Below are 19,314 nucleotides of genomic sequence, written 5' to 3'. Positions count from 1 at the left end.
GGTTTTGAGACAGTTCTGGAACTTGCACCCAAGCCTTTTTAGCAAACTGTTTAGTCTTAAGGAAAAAAGAGCATCTCCAAACATACAGCCTGATTATATTTGGGGCTCTGAGTTTTCCATCAATCCTTCTTCACAACCTTGAAGGCAAAATTTGTGTTCAGAAAACAAAAGGGGCTTTCAAGTCCTTTAGAAAGAGGTCCCTGAGGCTGGGGGGTAGAGTTTTGAATAGAAAACAGCAAATGGGTAGGTTCAGTGTAAAGAATGTGAAAAAAAAATACTCTTTCCCTTTGCTTTGAAACCTGCAGGTCTAGAAATCAAAGGAAAGGCAGCTTGCCAGAAGCGTGGTCAGCCCACTCCCCAAGGAAGGTGCTTGAGAAATAACTGGCATTTGAGCCTGGATGGCTTTTGCTTTCTTGCCTGGACAAAATGCCAATTTGCTCTCACAAATTACTCCCTTTCCACTGGTTGTTTATTTCTAATAGTATTACTGGAAACTTTTTGTAAAGATTAAAAACTGTGCTCAGTGTTTGGGTCCATCTATGATTCTTGATACAAGGATCCTCAACTCTCCAAGACAAAGCCTGTCTTTAAGGACACTCTCTGTTCCACTTGGCAGATGGCCGTGGATGGAGCACGTCCTTGCCTTCAACCAAGAGCAATCAGAGCAGTCAGAGGGTCCTGAGCTCTGGTTGGCCTGGCCCTGGAGCTGGGGGGTTGAAAATGCCCTAGAGAGAATTCAAGGATGGCATTTCTTTTGGAAAGGGTGAAAGGAAATGCGTCCTGATTATGAAACTAATAATGTCCATACACTTCCTAAAGTCTTTGTGAGCATGTGTGTTATTTTGGTGTTTATATATTTTCTTGTTTAGTGCTGACAGTTAGGCAGGTATCTATGGTGTTTCATCTGCTGCTAACCAAAAACCAGTGAGGGAGGTGCCATGCTTTTTCCTGTGCACAGGTTGAAAGTTAAGACCAAGATTGCCTAAATGCCTTGCCCACGGTCTTATAGCACACATGTAGAAGAGTGGAGACTCAGGCAATCTGGCTCCACACTCTTAACCACAGGGTAGTTCTGACATCTACATTGCTTCCTGTAGGTTCATTCTCTCACCTCCAAACCATGTTGGAAGCTAGAGACTGGACTGGGTTGGAAATGTCTTGCTGTTCCCACAGTCCTTGCATGAATCAGGCCCTTAACAGAGATTCCACAAGTAGCATAATGATGTGAATCAATTAAAAAATCATCTATCTGTTCTCAGATCCTAATAACTATTATCACCGACGGAATGAAATGACCACCACTGATGACCTGGACTTTAAGCACCACAACTATAAGGAAATGCGTCAGGTAAGACCCAGAGCATGATGATTTATGTCAGGAGTTTGTAAAAGAGCAACAGAACATGTGCCCATAAGCACTTAATATGTACCTGTTTTTAAGAAATTAGGGTCATGTATGAGAGATAGGAATTTGAGTTTCAAGACTGAGATTGCTTCACTGCGGTTGGGTGTCCAGAACAAGTCTCCTGGCTAGCAAATGGTTGAGATAGAATTCAAATCCAGACTTTTTTTTTAACTTAATACTCCAGTTCCTAAAACAACTGCATGTCAGAATGAGATCACTGATGGAAGGGTGTTGGTTGTGTGTGGAATTGGAGGAGAAAAAGCACCTAGGATAACGCACTGAACTCAGCCCCCATCCCTCACTAATAAACTCAGTCCTCCTCACAGCTGGGACAGTAGGGACTGTGGCTATCCTTTCTCATAGATGGGGAAACTGAGCCAGCAGTGCACTGGACAGCACTACTGTTCGTATTCAGATTCTCAGTCTTTGATACAGCTGCCTACAAGAATCACTTAGGGGAGTTTGTAAAAAGCACTTAAATTTAAAGCCATAAATAAAGCAAAATCTTTAGGAGGAGGGCCCGAGAACGCACATTTTGAAGAACTCTCCATTTTGCCTTTATTGAACAGCCAGGTTTACAACTTCTGTTTGATTCTGAGTACAGTTGGAAGAAAGAAACCAGATGAGATGTTCTCCAGATTTAATCACAGAGACCCAGTCACTCTCAGTCCTGGTGGCCTGTGCATGCTGGCAGCAGAAAGGGAAGAGGCCACTGAGATGAGAACAAGTGGAAAGGGCAGCCCCTGTGCTGAGTCCATTGCCTCTGAAATCCTGTTCTGTGCCCGCCCCCAGCATGTGCTAGAAAGCACGAGGATGTGTGGGTAAATGAGAAATCCTTAGAAACCTGAGAATCTGTTTGACAAGACAGAACAAGCAGAAACATCCTCATGTATACATTTACAGAACAAGGAATCACCAATGGCAAAGGAACATGGCTCAAAGGAAAGGCTCATAGGTGCCAAGGCAAAGAGCCAGATATCCAGGACAGATGCAGGAGGTTTTCTGAGATGCAGACTGTAGTCCTGTGGAATGAGCGTGCCTGGGTTGTCTCAATGTCATTTAACTTGAGTTACACACACACAGCTTTCAGACCTGTCAGCACAGACTTGGAGGTGGGATGTGCTAACAAACTCCCCTTGCTGTCTTGCTCTTAAGAAACTGAGATAATGTGCTTGGACTTGAGGTCTGTAACTCATGCCTGCTGCTCCACATTTTCAGACTATTAATATGACTGCTCCCAGCTCCATCTTTGGAAGCACTAGTACAAAACTAGCTTGCTCATTAGACATCTCGGGACATTTTTCGGAGTCCAGAAATGAGATAGATACCAACTTGGCAAAATTAATGTCAAGAACAATAAATCTAGGTGCACTTAAAGTGACTTAATTGCACAGAGTGAGTCTGGGTGGTGGCATCTTTAAGTAGTTGTCCTTTGTAGAGAATAAGGGTTCCTATATACAAGGAAAGCTGGTAGAGCGTGCATTATCACATGAGGGAACTCTGAACACCACTTCTTGGGGAAACCAAAGCTAGAAACACTTAGAATCACCAACAAAACTGTATCAGGGGACCCTGACAGAATCCACTAAGAGCCCACTTCCCAGGAGCACTCAAATGGAAACTGTCTAGAGAAGCATCTCTCAATACTGATGGGTGTTAAAGCCAGAAGTGGTTTGCCATTTGGATTTCTGGCTCCTAAGAATGGGGAAAAAAAGACAAACAGCATTTTTAGCAATTTCTCCATATGGAGTCTCCCAGGTTACTGTAGAAATCTTAGTACTTCAGAAAAAAAAATGGTTAGCTTATCCTACTGTTGAAACAGACTTTATAGCAAACGAAAAAAATAAACAGCAGCAGGAAATGAGAAAACAACAAAGCTTACGACATTATAAGTGGACAGTGAGGAAAATGCGCATGACTGTATTGTACAGTAAATCTTCAAGCATTGACTTGTGAGGCTCTGGGCCAGGCAGAGGGAAGATGGGGTGGCTGGGATGAGGCAGGCAAGCAGAGGGGAAGGGGAAGGTTATCCAAGCTTCGATACTATGATACAGAGTGAGAGAATTGTGCCAAGAGAGTGCTGAAGGTCTCCAGAGCATGCACTGCAATTTTTAATTGTTTGGCTGCTTGTCTATACATATACATTTTCTGCTTCCTCATTTGAGATAATGACAGAAGGCCTGTCAGTTTCTCAAATCCATAAATGTGATTGATCAATACATATATGTGAGGTAATTCTGGGCACAGTTGATGTGAGGGGAAGCGATTGGTATGATTACTCATAACTAAAAAGGGTCTTGGTTGTAGGTGGGGACAGCAACAGAAGAAAGGGACTCCAGGCAGAGAGAGCACAAAGAAACAAAATGCGTAGGTATATGTCTGAACCGACTGACAGTCTGCTAGGAAAGGAGGTTGGTCCTGAGGCTGAGTCTATGGGATGATTTTCATGAACTGTTTTTCTTCTCTATATGGAGAGATTTGTGAGTAATAGCAGGACCTCCGGAGCCCAGAGTATAGGGGAGGAGGTGTTTCTGAGGTTGCTGGCAAGTCCTAAGTTATCTGTTGGAGTAAGCTGGGGAGAGAAAAGGGTCTGGCATGCTTCTATGGGGGAATGACGTATCTTTCCCAAGAAAGAAAAAAGTGGATTTGAAGAAAAGGTTCCACTTGACTTTGGTTTTGTTTACAGTGTTGCCCATTCCAAATGCTCAAGAAATCCTGGTTGGTTGGCTCTGAAGTAGTGTGATACAGGGAGACAGAAGTGAAGTAACGAGACATGCGCTGTAAGGCAGATGGCTAGTGATACTGATTTCCAGGGCAGCCAAGGATGGCTGAAGACATCAGGCTGCTGGGGAAGCAGTCCAGCCTGCCCGCTTGCTCCATCTCAGCCCAGCCCTGGGGGCTGAGTAGGGTGACAAGAAGCCAGGGCACAGCAGAGTGTAGCAAGGTCATCTTACTGTGTTTTCCTCTCTCCGCTTTCACTCTGGGATTCCTTTCCCATTGGGCAAAGAAGAAAAGAAGATAGAACTTTTTTCTCTTCTGCCACCTTTCTTTGTCTCAAAGACATTTTCACTCACTGGACAAACATTGTATCAACATCAAATACAAGCCAAAAGCCTGAAAAATCCTCCATAAACCCTTTGTGCTGAAGAATCACCACTTTTCGGCTTCCACTCATTTCAGTCTGTTCATACTGTAGTAACAAAACATCAGAGACTGTGTAATTTATAAACAATGGAAGTTTATTTCCCATAATGTTGGAGACTGAATGTCCAAAGTCCAGGTGCTAGCATTCCACATCTGGTGAGGGTGACTTCATATAATAGAAAAAGAAGGGCAAAGGACCCAGCTAATTCCCTTGAGATCCTTCATACAAATACTAATTCCATTCATGAGTGGCACCTTTGTGACTTAATCGGCTCCTAACGGCCCCAACCCCTATATACTATGGCTTTGGGTCTCAGGTTCCAGTGTATGATTTGGGGCAGGGATTTATACATTCACACTTAATATCTTGTTTCTCTCTAGTTTTTGAACTTCTGTGTCACAGAATCATGATTTTGATCAGAAGGTCGTCACAGCTTTGCTCTGCATTTCTGTTCACGTTGGATCACTAGTATTTCCCTTGCTGTCTTCATAATTGTAATTTGGATGCTGAAGCATGGCCTGAGCAGTGAAGGCATCATAGTTTCTCAGATTCTTTCCTTAGCTCGGAACCCCCCGAATGTCTTCCAACTTTTAATGAATATGACCAAGTGGAAAATATGCCACAGCCTGTGTATAAATATTCTTTATGAATAATTTCCTTCTGATATATTGCTAGAAAATGGATTACTAGAAAATTGCCTTTCCTTTGTTAAAGGAGGGAAACAAGGGGCCTGGAGTACAATATGTACCAGAATAGAAAACTTTATTCCTTCGCAGAGTGGAAGAAACAAATCTTGCAAACCTGGGACTCTCTAAGGCACCATCCCTTAACCTTTGGTCATAACGCCTTGTTAGGAAAACTTGTTAGACACGTTTTTTCTTAATCATCCTTTCCTCCATTGTATCAATTGAAAGGGATAAATTTATTAAGGTTGATTTGAGCTTTTTCAGATCACAAAGTATTGTAATATCGAAGGTTTATTTTAGACCTGAAGAGCCAATTTCCTCACCTCTGCTGAGAATGCATGCTATAAGCCATGATGAAAGCTATCCACTTCCTCTCTCTGTTACTATCAAGACTATATTTATCACAAAGACAGAAAACCGGATTCAGCAAGGGACATTTGACTATTTTCAAGAGCAACAGTCACATTGTCTCATAAGAAGGAGCTTCATTCCTCCTGGAGGAATTTGTTCCTAGTGGTGTCGCTGATTGCTCTGCTGGGAAAGTCAGGATGGGATCACCACCCACATCTTTTATGGCGCTAATGGCCATTGGAAAAATGCTTCCTGGTATTTAGAATGTTACTGTGCAGAGAGAATTGAAAAGGATTTTCTTAAAGAGGATTCTTCAAATGTCCATATTCTCAGGAGGGAAAGATGCTTTTGATACCATAGTATAATGGCGTGTAGTTTATTTAACAGTCAGCACAGCATCTGTGGAGGGAGAGTGGGGGTGGTGTGAAAATACCACGATGAGAGTAGAGCAGATGGATTTGCTGCCTTCCGGCCCACGAGACTTCTTATACCTGTGGATAAGCACGCGTTCCGAGGGAAGATGATGGTCTTCCAGGATCTCCAGGACTGACAGCATGTTTCTCCTGCAGCTAATTGAAAGGAAGGAACACCAAAGGACAGTCAGGCCTGTGCTGAAAGCTTGCATTTCTTGCCTCATTAGTGATGAACCATGTGGTCTTTGTGACTGAAGAACTAGTCATTGATCTGAGCACAAGACAGTAGATAATTTGCTAATCAGGACCCGCTGAGAATGATCATGCACCTGCAGGGACTAGGACATGGTGCCTCAAAGAATACAGTGAGTGTGCTGTGGCCATTGTTCACAGTGGTCTCTTGCTTTACTGTTCCTTCATGCTCAGACAGCATGGCTCGAAGAACCCTTGAACTCAAAGTTCTGACTCTACTTGCACAGTTGAGGTAACAACAAGTCATTCAGGTTCTGTCTGAACTTCAGTCTCTATGTTTGTAGATTGGGGACATTACTTCTGCCTTAACTGCTTACCTTGTGGTCATGATGGAGAGATTCAGCAGAGAACATAATACATTCATACTGTGCTGGTTAATGTTACTAGTGACATGTTGGTTATATCATATATTCAGTTGTGTCACTGACTGGTTGTGGTTCCAGTCACCCCTTTGGATTATTTATCACTTCTCCTGATGAGCATAGAAACTGCATTTCCATTGCATGTCATTTTCCCCCAACACAGATGATGGTCAACTGTGTCAACTCACCATCAAGCTTGCTCGGTAGTCAGTTTTCTCCCACCTAAATATTGTGACACAAAGTGAGTTATTGTAAAGCAAACCTTACTTTTTGACCCTGTAACTGAGATGATTAGACCCTGAGTTTCTGAAACATGCTTGTCACTTCTCACAGATGTGTCATAAAAGCCAAACTATAACCATGATAAATCTTCTGGCCTCTTTAGAGCTTCTTCTTAAGCCCACTCTGCCTGGTTATTATAAGATGTTGTGTTATGAAAGATAAAGGAAGCACACAGTGTTATAGTTACATTGTTTCATAAATTTTGCATAATACCAATTTTGCAGTTGTAATAGATTTTATCCCACCATAAATTTGCAACAGATTCATTTATTTACAATTTACAAGGACATGTTATGAGTAATTTTGGCAGATCGGGAGCTTTTTAGAAGATTTTTTATGCACGTACATGCCTGTGCCATCCCTCTGGAGACAGTGCCTTTCCTGTATCTCCACTGAGGAGCTCTGGCTCATCTTTACACAGGGTAAAACTCTCCTTCCCTAATGAGTATCTGCCCTCGCCCACCTCTGGCTGGGGTGTTCTTTCTCTGTGCTCCCACAGCACCCGAGAATCCCTGCTTTTCAGGTGTGGGTGTGAAATAGTCTCATGAAGACTTTCCCCCTCCTCCATATGTGTAGGGGCTCATTAGATGCCTAGCAAAGAACAGGCCCATCAATAAACATTGAATGAATACACAGTGTCCTTTGAATCAGGTCATTTTGCACCTGAGTATTGCTAAAAATGTTTAGCACAGCAAATCAAGCTACTTAGGAGCTAATGCACAGGTACTTGTTCAGCGATGTGAGGTGAGGCAACCTCTGGGGAGAGTGTGTCCCTGATCCTCTGCCCTGAAGTGTAGCTTGTTCTCTTGGGGTTAGTGGAACCCTTGTTATCTTGTCTGGAAGCTTCTGACATTTTTCCTGACCAAAGCTGTCAATCTGACTAGCTGACTATAAAAGCCAAATCCAGAAAGCAGCTCATGGATAGCGTTTCATGCCTGTGCTGCAGCCTGCGTTGTCCAGTGTTTAGCCCATAAAGCCTGTTACCATGGTCACCATGTGTTGTCCTTTCTCGGCAGCCATGAAGTGGGTCATCATATACTTCCCATCTGTAGCTGCACTGCCTGCGTCAGGAGGGCAGGTGTGGTGTTCGTCTCTTCAACCTCCTCCCTGTCAGCCTCTATGATTCATTAAAGTATATAAAAAAAAATCGACATTTAAGGAATATTTATTAAGAAATATTTATTACAATATTAATTAAGAAAGCAAGAAAACCCAGTAAAATGACCACTACCAAGGAAGGTCACAACGACAGCCAGGGGTGATAACTGTAGGCAGGGAGGCAGTAATCACAACTAGAACAGGCCAAAGCCACACCCAGGATGGTAGAAACACATGATTGGGGAAGAAAACATCTTAGTCTGTTTGAACTGCCGTAACAAAAATACCACAAGTTAAGTGGCTTCTAAACAACACAAATGTATTGCATGCATTTCTGGAGGCTGTAAGTCCAAGATCAAGGCACTGGCAATTTTGGTGTCTGGTGAGGGCTCACTGTGTAGTTCACAGATGGTCTTCTTACTGTGTCCCCAGGTGGTGGGAGGGACAAACAAGTTCCCCGGGGCTCCTTTTATAAAGATACCATTGCCAATTATAAAGTTCCACCTGGCATCCTAATTGCTTTCTAATGACTTCACCTCTTAATACTGTTGCATGGTGATTAGGTTTAACATGTAGATTTGGGGAACATGAGAATTTGGAGGTGATAACCACAAGCAAGGGGTGCTAGGAGTGCAGGCAATAGCCTCTAAAGAGTTTCTCTTTAGAGGAGATGACACAAGGAAGGCACTAGCAGAGAAGGTGGACATAATCTCAGGGAAGGGGCACAGGGGAGTATTCTGGACAGAGGGGCAATAGCTGGGGGTAGGGCTAAAAGGCCACCTGTGAGGTCCATGGAGGGGTAAGAAGTGGTTGCCCTCTTGCAAGCTCTGTAAAATTACTTAAAACCTTTCATTTATTTTTTTTAGCTGATGAAGATTGTAAACGAAATGTGCCCCAATATCACCAGAATTTACAACATTGGCAAAAGCCACCAAGGCTTGAAGCTGTATGCTGTGGAGATCTCTGACCATCCTGGAGAGCATGAAGTCGGTAAGGAGCCTTCTCCCTGATGAAGATAAGGGATGGCTTTCCCCACGTGTGGGAATATTCATGAATTGGCCTGTACCATTCATAAAACAACCATCTCTTGTATACAGAGTCTGTGGATAAGCAGGTTTAGTTGCTATGAACCTTTCATCTTATTTAAATATTTAAGATAGAAATACTCTCCTTTTCTCCAGAGGGACCATATTTTCCTCTGAGGCCATTCACAGTCACCAAAGAAGACAGTAGCTAGGAACAGTTGAGACATAATTTACTTTCAGGAAGAAATTTTGGACACTGATCATGGATGGTGGTTTCCTATAATTTATTCATTTTTAAAAATGTCAGTCCTGTCTTCAAGCATTGCCTGTTTTCCAACACTTCCCCTTCAATTCTTCCCCAATCTGATATCCAGACAGCTGGGTGGTCTCTCTGTTTTTTGTAGTTTGTTTTGGTTTTATAAATCTGGCAGCTCCTCAGAAATCCACTGAAATTTAGTTGCAAAGATTTCTCTGATCCACTCAACTTTAGCTTTCCTTCATGTCTCAGATGTTCTCTCGGGAGTCTCTTTCAAGGTACAAACTAAGGTCACCTCTCCTCATAAGCAGGAACTTTGTCCAAGAGAGAAAAAGTATTGTCAGCCTGTGCATTGCACATAAAACCTGTATTTGGGTCCGTTCAGTTGCCGTAACAAAATGTCTGAAACTGGGTCATTTATAAATAACAGAAATTTATCTCTCATAGTTCAGGATGTTGGGAGGTGAAAGGTCCAGGGGCCAGAAGATTTAGTGTCTTCTGAGGGCCAGTTTCTCTTGTGGATCCCTTTGGCAGTGTCCCCAAATGGTAGGAAGTAGAAGGGTAAAAAGGCTCGAGCAGTGTCCTTGAGCCCTTTTATAAGGGCAATAATCCTTAGTTACCTCCCAAAGGCACCACCTCTTGGTACTGTCACAGGACCCACCATTCCAGCTTTGAATTTTGAAGGGACCCATACAGTACATCAAACCATAGTGTCCCTCATAGCTTGGAAGCTGAGCTTTGAAAAAGGAAACATTCACCCTCTTTTACCAAAGTGTGTTGGTAAAACTCCTGACCTGCCTGTGGCACTATTTTGTGCTTGTGTTCATTCATCTTTGTATTATTCTGAGACTTTGCAGGGAATTCTGTTAAGAAAAACAAGTGCAAGCCTGGGGATGTAGCTCAGTGGTAAAGTGTTTGCCTAGCATGTTCAAGGCCTTGTGTTGTATTGTCTTGTTATAATCTGGGACAGTTCAAAAGAACAAGTAGGGTATAATGGTAATCCCTCTGGAGACTGACTGTGACTGGCACCCTGCAGCCATAAGCTAGCTGGCTTCCCTACCTGTTTCTGTCCAGGGGAACCTGAGTTCCACTATATTGCCGGAGCGCATGGCAATGAGGTGCTGGGCCGTGAGCTGCTGCTGCTGCTGCTGCAGTTCCTGTGCCAAGAGTACTTGGCCCGGAATTCGCGTATTGTCTGGCTGGTGGAGGAGACGCGGATCCACATCCTGCCTTCCCTCAACCCTGACGGATATGAGAAGGCCTATGAAGGGGTAAGGACACCTGTGCTCACCCAGTGCGGCTTCAGCCAAGTGTGCTCAGCTCCAAGGTCTGGGACCGCAGCTTCTGAGCCTTTGTTTCCAGTGTCTTTCTGCTGAGTCAGGGGAGCTGTGCAGTTTATGAGGGATGCAGTGTAGAAATTGAAGCTTATGGTGACCCTGAGATGGGAACATGCTCACCAGCTGGGAAGAGTGATATATGCAATGACAGGAGTAGATTACAGTAACACCTTGTGCTGATTGAGCACTTAAGGCACATGCCAATGCTGGTCACTACTTTTTTTTTTTTTTTTTTTTTTTTTTTTTTTGTCTTTTTCTTTTTTATCGGTACCAGGGATCGAACTCATGACCACACACTTGCAAGGCAGGTGCTTATGCCACTGAGCTAAATCCCCAGCCTGGTCACTACCTTTTTAGAGGACCCGCTGGTGGGGATTGAACCCAGGAGCTCTGAGCTACATCTATAGCACTTTTATATTCCCATATTTCATCTTGAGGCAGAACCTTCCAAAGCTTCCCAGGCTGACCCAAACTTGTGATTCTCCTGCTCAGACTTCTGAATAGCTGGGGTTACTGTAGGTGTCTGCCACCATGCCTGGCTGGTTATTTCCATAATGATCTCATCAATATCAAAGAATAGCTGTTTTTATTATTCCAAGTTATTATTTTGTATTTCATATTATAATTAAGAGACAGGCTTTGTGTAGGTCATAGGTATGTATAAAATATGTGTGTATTATAATTATGTGTTGAGTGTAGTTAGTATTGTATCATGCTGTGTATCCATCAATATATATTACTGTATCTATGAATAAAATGGACAACTTTTTAAAAACAATGGCACCTATTACATGCAAGCTTTATGATACAGAATTTTGGTTGTATTTACTGGTGCAAATGGTTAGAGATTTATGCTGCTAAATAGCAAGAGTTATGGACAGGACAGGACAGGGGAAAAGCATTGTACTACATCAGTACTATATTGTGGCCACAGTGATGAAGTCTTAGGTTGCTTATCACTCAGAGCTTCCACTGAACAGCATAGGAAAAAGGAGGCAAGAGGTGGTGGAGGGAATTTAATGCTTTTGATTTAATGCTGTAAGGAGGAAGGAGTAGCTCTCCGGGTGTACTCCTGGGAGTCATTTGGCGGTATTATCAATCACGCCCCAGATATATTAGTAACAGGGTCTTAGTGTTCTCTTGTAGATGCCATCTTTGGATCAATGGTGTCTGAAGACTTAGAGACACAGTCAGGGGGAGATAGAGACAGACATAGGTGTATCTTACATAGTGCAGAATCTATGTTCTCCTGAAGTCTTTGATTCTTCAGTCTCTGAATCATGTCTCAGGGCTCAGAGCTGGGAGGCTGGTCCCTAGGACGCTGGACCCATGATGGAATCGACATCAACAACAACTTTCCTGATTTAAACACACTACTCTGGGAGGCAGAGGATCGGCAGAACGTCCCCAGGAAAGTTCCCAATCATTATATAGCCATCCCTGAGTGGTTTCTGTTTGAAAATGCCACGGTGAGTAAAAACACCCATCTGTAGATCAGTGGGGGAAAAAGACCCCTGCTATGTTTGCAGAAGGTATAATAACATTTAAGGAGGCAAAGAAACCATTTGTTTTCTTCTTTTTTTCTCTAACAGTAAAGAAGCATGTTAGGTAATAACCACCTTTTAAATTGGTATTTAGGAGATTCTTTGTAGAAACCATTTAATTATTTCTTTGCAATCACACAGTGCTCGGAAACAAACACACTTCTCTGAACTACATGTGTTTGTTAGGATCACTATTTTCCTCCTCCTCATCGATTCTCCTCTCCTGAAATGGTCCTCAGTCTTCACTAGCTACTTGTAGACCTCATTTTTGTCCAAACAAATCCCTGTGAATGTATTGCATATTGTGCTTTTTTGGAAAGGTAAGTGAAGTTGGGTGAAAAATATTTCCCCAAAGTTTCTTAGCTCTCATTTCACAGGGAATACAATGTAGAAGAAGCAGTTCTGAAATACCCCATGCCTTTGACCACCTCTCTTTCCTCCCTTTGCTTGTACATGACTTTTAATAGGATCACCCTAGCTGGTATACACATTAGTGTTAGGTTCAACTGCAGCAACGGAAAATCACAATCACGTTGCTTACCAAAGTAGGTCACTCGTTTCTTTTTCACAGAACAGGCCCTGAAGACAGAGGCCCAGGGTTGGCCAAAAAGAAACCCCATGTACAAGAACCCAGGATCCATCTGTCTTCTTGCATCTACCATGTTTCAGATTCAAGCTCATAAACCAAGGTGGTAGCTGGTTTTCATGGCTGTGAAGTAACAGGAAAGGAAGAGATTTTTTAACCCTGTCTCAGAGCATTCAGTTTCCTAAAAGGCTTTCCTAGATCCTTATATAAACTTCCACTGAAGTCTTATTGACCAGGATTTAGTTGCACATGGCACTGAGCCCTGCAGGGAAGCTGGGGACGCTGTATTTTAGGTAAGCACACTGCAAGCTGTGATGACACTTGGATTCTTCTCCTGAGCAATCAAGAGAGATGCCTGGAGGGCAGCACCTCACCCGCCTCAGAGCTCCAGCACACACAGTGTGTCTTGTACTTGGGAGAGAGCTAGTGTGGTGGTCTCAGCCAGTGGCTCACAGTATGGTGCAATGCAGAGAGACTCAGAAGCAAGAAGTGACAGCAGTGAACTGATGGTGGCAGACCGTGACAGTGTCCAGTGCTTTGGTGAAAATACCCAAAGGTGACTGATGAGGAAAAGATTTAGGCCTCTGAGTTTTCTGAATCCATCTTTATAGTTTGTACCTCAATTCAAATGATCTCTCTCTCTCTCTCTCTCTCTCTCTTTGTGTGTGTGTGTCTCTGTCTCTATCTCTCTGTCTCTCTGTCTTTCTCTCTCTCTCTCTCTCTCTCTCTCTCTCTCTCTCTCAACTAACATCCTAATGATACCTGACACAGTTGCGAATTCAAGTGATGTTATATTTGGGAACCCTTCTATCAAAGGGTTTTTTGGAATTTGGCTGCTGGCTTTCTGATATCTGAAATAATAAAAGATGACTAGTTACTTCAGCACAGCAACACGAAGCTGCCTGGATTTCAGTCTTTGCTTTAAGAGAAATTTAGTTATTAAGCTTGTTCTCTGGCAATACAGAGAGAACAACAGAAATGTATCATCACCAATACCTTCCTCAAAAGGGATGGGTTAGAGAGATAACAAATCAGCAAAAGTATGAGTTGAGTAACAAACTAACAGGCTGAACCTAAGATATCTATACTAATTCTACAACCAAAAATTAGAGAATATTCTCAGTAATCTTAGAACATTTTCAAAAATTGATGAGTGGGATGGTCATAAAGGAAATCTCAGTAAATTTTAGAGACTAGGACTCTTAGTGTTCTCCTGTAGATGCCATCTTTGGGTCAATGGTGTCTGAAGACTTAGAGACACAGTCAGGGGGAGATAGAGACAGACATAGGTGTATCTTACATAGTGCAGAATCTATGTTCTCCTGAAGTCTTTGATTCTTCAGTCTCTGAATCATGTCTGAGGGCTCATGATCTAATACTGTGTAACTATTCTGGGAGACAATAATAAGATTAAAGAGACTACTGCTATACATTCAGAGGATTTCTAAGGCCTCTAAATAAGGGGCCAGAATTTTATTATATGTGATAGTATAAACAAAAATTTTTATAGGCAAAGAGATAATATGGAAACCACTGTTCGTTTTCCATTAGCTGGTTCTAAATACCCTGTAATACTTTCATCCTCTTGAATGGTTTCACACTGCCTTGATATGTTTGAAGCCATAGTATACAAAGTTACACTCCATCTTGTTTTGACTGATTTTACTCTGTTCTGTTCTGGTTGATAGTATCAAGTTTGAGGGTATAGGCAACTACTTTAAAGGCAATAAGATTCACTATGATGCCCATTCTGGTTTGACTATTATTTTCTTTTGAAGTCCTGTAATGTCTCCAATGTTTAGGTTTTATTGGTCTTGTTCTGTACTGTTTTGTTCAATTTTATTATACCTAATGATATAGGCAATTCTTTTTAAGGTAGCAAAAGGCATTATGGTAACCATTGTTGATTACCTTGTATTCTGTTTTTATATCATGTATTATGTGCATCCTTTGTTTTGACTGACTGCTTTGTTTTGTCATATTTGGTTTTATTCTCTTCCAAAAAGAAAAAGTAATAAGAACTATGGGAGTAATAAAACCCAAAATGTGTAAATGTTGTTGTAAAAAAGAGAGGGAAAAAAAGTGCTCTAAAGGATACAACTGCAAGTGTGTTTAGGTGTGTTATGATAGATGACCATATTACTAAGTTTTTGTTGGATCATTGAACACAACTGTTTGCAGTCTCACTGTTTGAATGTCTACTTTATATGCTTTAATCCTGTAACTTGAACAACTATTTCTAAGATGACAATATGTAATCTATTATCTAATGATTTCTTACTGTTTTCTTTTGAAATTCTGTATTACTTGTACTCTTATACTGTTTTGTTTTGTTTTTTCTCTTTTAAGTAAAATTTTAAAAAAATAAATAAGGGGCCAGAGGGGGGAAAAATCATGCTGGTGAGCAGAAATGTATTAAAATTAAATAATAATTAAAAATTATTAAAATTTCTCAACTACAGCTAAAAATAGTGCATTAGAAAACTTATACCTTAAAATGATTGCATTATAAAAGAAGCAAGTCTGAAAATTAACTATTTTAAGAAGTTAAAAAACTTAGCAGGAGAAAACCTAAATCAATGAACTAACAAAAGGCAAACAAAAAATGAAGTAATTTGTCTGCAGAAAAAAGCATTTAATAAAACTTAGCATGGACAGTGAATTCTCAGAGAAACGAGGTTATAGATGATTCATTTCAGAGCAAAAAAAAATCTTAATTAAGATGCAAACAGCGTTAATCATACTATAAAAGGTTAATAAATTGACCTGCATGCAGATAAGAAAATTTACTCATCCGAAGATTTAGTAAACTAATGACAAATGATAAGCTGCAAGAAGTTATTTGCAAATTATGGAACTGAGAATTAGAATTTTTAAAAATATGTTAAGACCAACAATAAAGTAATTGTAAACAACTCATTAGAAAATTGGGCAAAAGATATGAAGAGGCAATTCATGGAGGAGCTTATGGCTGATAAGCACAGAAAGGTGTCACACAGCTCTAGCGTTAAGGAGATGGAGGTGAAGGAACATTTTATATCTATTGGTTGGCAAAATTAAGAAGTCTGACAATATTCAAGTGTCAGGATGGAGACAGTGGGTTCTTTACTTATCGAGGGTGAATATGAATTAGTGTAATGATTTTGGAAAATTATTTGATTACTTTTTAGAATAGGAATATTTATATCCTTTGAGGATACACACAGATTTCACTTATGAGATATGCAAGATAGATTTTCAGCACATGTACATCAGAAGACAGAAAGCCTACCACACTATTTGTTATAACAAATGATTGAAAATTATTTACTGCCTAGCATGATAAGCCTATAGATAAGTGAAATCTTCGTATTGAAAAGGACTGAAGAATAGCTTCAATTGACATCAAGAATTAATCTTAGAAACTCATAGCTTCAATTAGCATCAGAGATCAATCTTAGAAACAAAGTAAGTGAGGAAAATTACAGACAACTAGAACAGTTGCCCTTTCCTCTTTTTTCTTTAGATCTAAAGCAAGTAAAACCAACCAGTGTATTTTTAGACATTCACATATGGGTAAAACAAAAGAAGGAGAACGAGGATTGTGCATCTAGGATGCAGCGATTTCCTCTGCAGAAGAGGCAGGAGCATGTGTTCCATGAAGTTAGAGCTGCTACTGAGGCTGCGGTCTAGGGTGGAGGATGGGTTAGAGACACATCTGGGCTGTTACAGACGCTGTGGGAGGAGCCGAGTTCCGTGATTAACCCTTCAATGGCCCTTGCTTTTGTTTGTAATACAAAAACAGGGCTTAATAAATCCCAGCAAGTGCATTTCATCCCTGAATCAGCTTTCATCCTGCACAGTTAAATTATTTCCAGTATATATTTCTCAATTATTATCAATTTTATCTTCCTAGAATTTTCATCACAGACATTAGTAACTTATGACAGATATTTGATTTGCCAGTCAGATCAGTATTTGGCCATAACAGACTTTTCAAGTTTAGTTTTTAATCTTGTCAGTTTTCTTTCTTTTTTCTTAACTACTTTTTTTTTTTCGTGGAAAAAGAAATGTCAAATACACAGAATTAGAGAAAGCTGTAGAAAAGCCACATTTCCCACGTCGGCTTTGACACTTACCAATTCATGTTTTGTCTGCACCTTCTCCCACATTTTCTTCTTTCCCTTCTTACTGAAGCAAGTCCCAGGCAGCATGTCATTTCATTTATAAATATTTCAGTAAGTATTTCTAAAAAGAAGGACCCTTTAAGCCATACCACCATTATATCAAAATAAATTTTTCTTAATATTATTAAAATCCAGTTAATGATAAATGATCACACTGGTTAAACTCATGATAATGGGGTGATAATAGGCCATAAGATTATCACTATCAAACAAAAATTATTTCTTAATATTATAAACTGGCAAATGTTCACATTTCCTGTTATTGATCAGTGAATTCTTTCTCTCTTCTATCTCATCCTCTATTTCTCTTTCCTTCCTCTCTCATTCCTCTTTACTGCTCAATTTGTTTAAAGCAAGATTCAAATGAATCCCATTTGTTTTGATTGTCTTAGATCTTTTTAAGTCTCCTTTAAGCTATGAGCTCCCCCTCTATCACTTTCTCCCCCTCCCCCCTGCAATTTCCTCATGGTTATTTGTCTTGCTTATCTATGTTCTCTGTTATGTGCTGTATGCTCTCGGTGCAGGTGATGACATTTCTGTGATGTCAGGTACACACTGCTGTGTTTCATGTATGGCAATGAAATTACCATTGAATGGGACTTGCTAGAAAAGGCAGTGGCAAACAATAGCCCAAGGCCAAACCCCACTTATGCCTGTTTTTATCAACAGCACACCTTTGGGTTTTGTCCATGATGCTTCTTTGCTACAAGGGCACAGTTAGGTAGTTGTCACGGGGCCTGCATGGTGCATGAAGCCTAAAACATTTACTAGTCTGCCTTTTGCAAAAAGTGTCTGCCATACCCTGGGTTGGAGGCTGGGTCAGATTCAGGGAAGATACTTTTAGGTATGTGTTCTTCTACTGAGAGGCTTGCTACGATTGATCATGTCCCTCTCTTGAGCTATATGTAGCCATGAATGAACATGCCTGTCTCATAAATTTACATGTATCACAGAATGCTGCTTTATCATTCTTTCTTTGGCATTCACTGGAATATCCCACCATGGAAACTAGACACTTCTCTGGGCTTTTAGCTATTATATCAAAAAAATCCATTTTTCCCAAGATACACTACAAAATTCTAAATATTTCTTAGATTATTCCATAAAATTACTGCTTTTTTTTTTTTTTTTACAAATGTGCTCCTGATTTGAAAGTGAAGAAGGTAAAGTGCTTTCTTGCTTTGTTTATTGACTTCCTGTTCACAGGTGGCCATGGAGACCAGAGCTGTCATAGCCTGGATGGAAAAGATTCCCTTTGTGCTAGGTGGCAATCTGCAAGGGGGCGAGCTGGTGGTGGCATACCCCTATGACATGGTGCGGTCCCAGTGGAAGACCCAGGAGCACAGCCCCACCCCTGACGACCATGTGTTCCGCTGGCTGGCATATTCGTATGCTTCTACGCACCGCCTCATGACAGATGCCCGGCGGAGGGTGTGCCACACGGAAGACTTCCAAAAGGAAGAGGGCACTGTCAATGGGGCTTCTTGGCACACCGTTGCTGGAAGTAAGTCTCAGATCAGCTCTGCCTGGCATCACAGGGACTAATGATCATGGACTATCGCCCCAACAGGAACCCTACAGGTGCCCCCCCCCTTAGCCTTATGCTCAGTCCCATAGTAGCCACCATAATTAAGCAATTACCAGATGCCAGCCCTTTACACAGATCCTTCTTTGTTCTTGACCACAGTCTTTGAGGCTGGAGTGGCCTACCCCTCATTTTATAAATGAGATTACTGGGCCTTGGAGACTGGTTGGAATCTGCTCAAACAAGAAAGATGTAGAGATGAAATCCCTTGGTCAGAGTTTTAGCCGCTTATTCTGATTTTACAGGAACAGAGATGGGTGAAAGCAGACTTTTAACTTAAGAGAAAACCGATTTTACAGGAACAGAGATGGTAGCCTTTTAACTTAAGAGAAAACCAGCAAAGGGACAGAGTATGTGAGTACTGACGCTGAGGCCATGGTTTTATGCCAAGTGCTGCTCTTATATTGGGGAACATCCCACGCTGTGGACTTACAAAAACTGAGTACTGATCTCCAGCCCAGGTGTGAAGGGACCAAGCTGCAGGTGTGTTCTGAGACCCTCTCATGTGCTGAAGGCCATTTCAGTGCATCTGCTGTGCCCTGGAGCTAAGCAGGCCCCTCTCCCGGTCTCACCCACAGCATGTGTATGGACCGTGGAATACAAGGTGTTGCTTCGGAGACCCACCCAAGGTCTGGAGAGCATATTAGCACACACTTTGGGGATTGCTTCACAGCAACCAGAGGACCCCACAGTGCACAAGTCAGAATTAGCACTTAGTTTCCTATCCAGGGCTCCCAAAGTAGGAGGTATGATTATTTCCTTTGCATTGACTGGAATGCAAGACCCCAGTGTAATGCTTATAGCTTGTTTTTTTGTCTTTG

At 41.5% G+C, this 19,314-nt stretch overlaps 1 protein-coding gene across 2 annotated transcripts in view; it reads left to right on the top strand.

The window, feature by feature from the left end:
* The window catches only part of Cpxm2 (carboxypeptidase X, M14 family member 2), a 138,223-nt gene that overhangs the window by 105,397 nt on the left and 13,512 nt on the right, over positions 1-19,314 (top strand). For both annotated transcript variants that reach the window (XM_013143598.2, XM_003479620.4), the window contains 5 exons: positions 1,260-1,348; positions 8,861-8,984; positions 10,350-10,546; positions 11,902-12,081; positions 18,115-18,412. In XM_013143598.2, coding sequence (XP_012999052.1) covers positions 1,260-1,348; positions 8,861-8,984; positions 10,350-10,546; positions 11,902-12,081; positions 18,115-18,412 — 888 coding nt within the window. The remainder of the gene's footprint in view (positions 1-1,259; positions 1,349-8,860; positions 8,985-10,349; positions 10,547-11,901; positions 12,082-18,114; positions 18,413-19,314) is intronic.

This window comes from Cavia porcellus, unplaced genomic scaffold (genome assembly GCF_034190915.1).
Source record: "Cavia porcellus strain 051 isolate PalLab524CR breed Dunkin Hartley unplaced genomic scaffold, mCavPor4.1 scaffold_2, whole genome shotgun sequence".
Classification (NCBI taxonomy): domain Eukaryota; kingdom Metazoa; phylum Chordata; class Mammalia; order Rodentia; family Caviidae; genus Cavia; species Cavia porcellus.
This window is presented reverse-complemented; position numbering and strand designations above follow the sequence as displayed.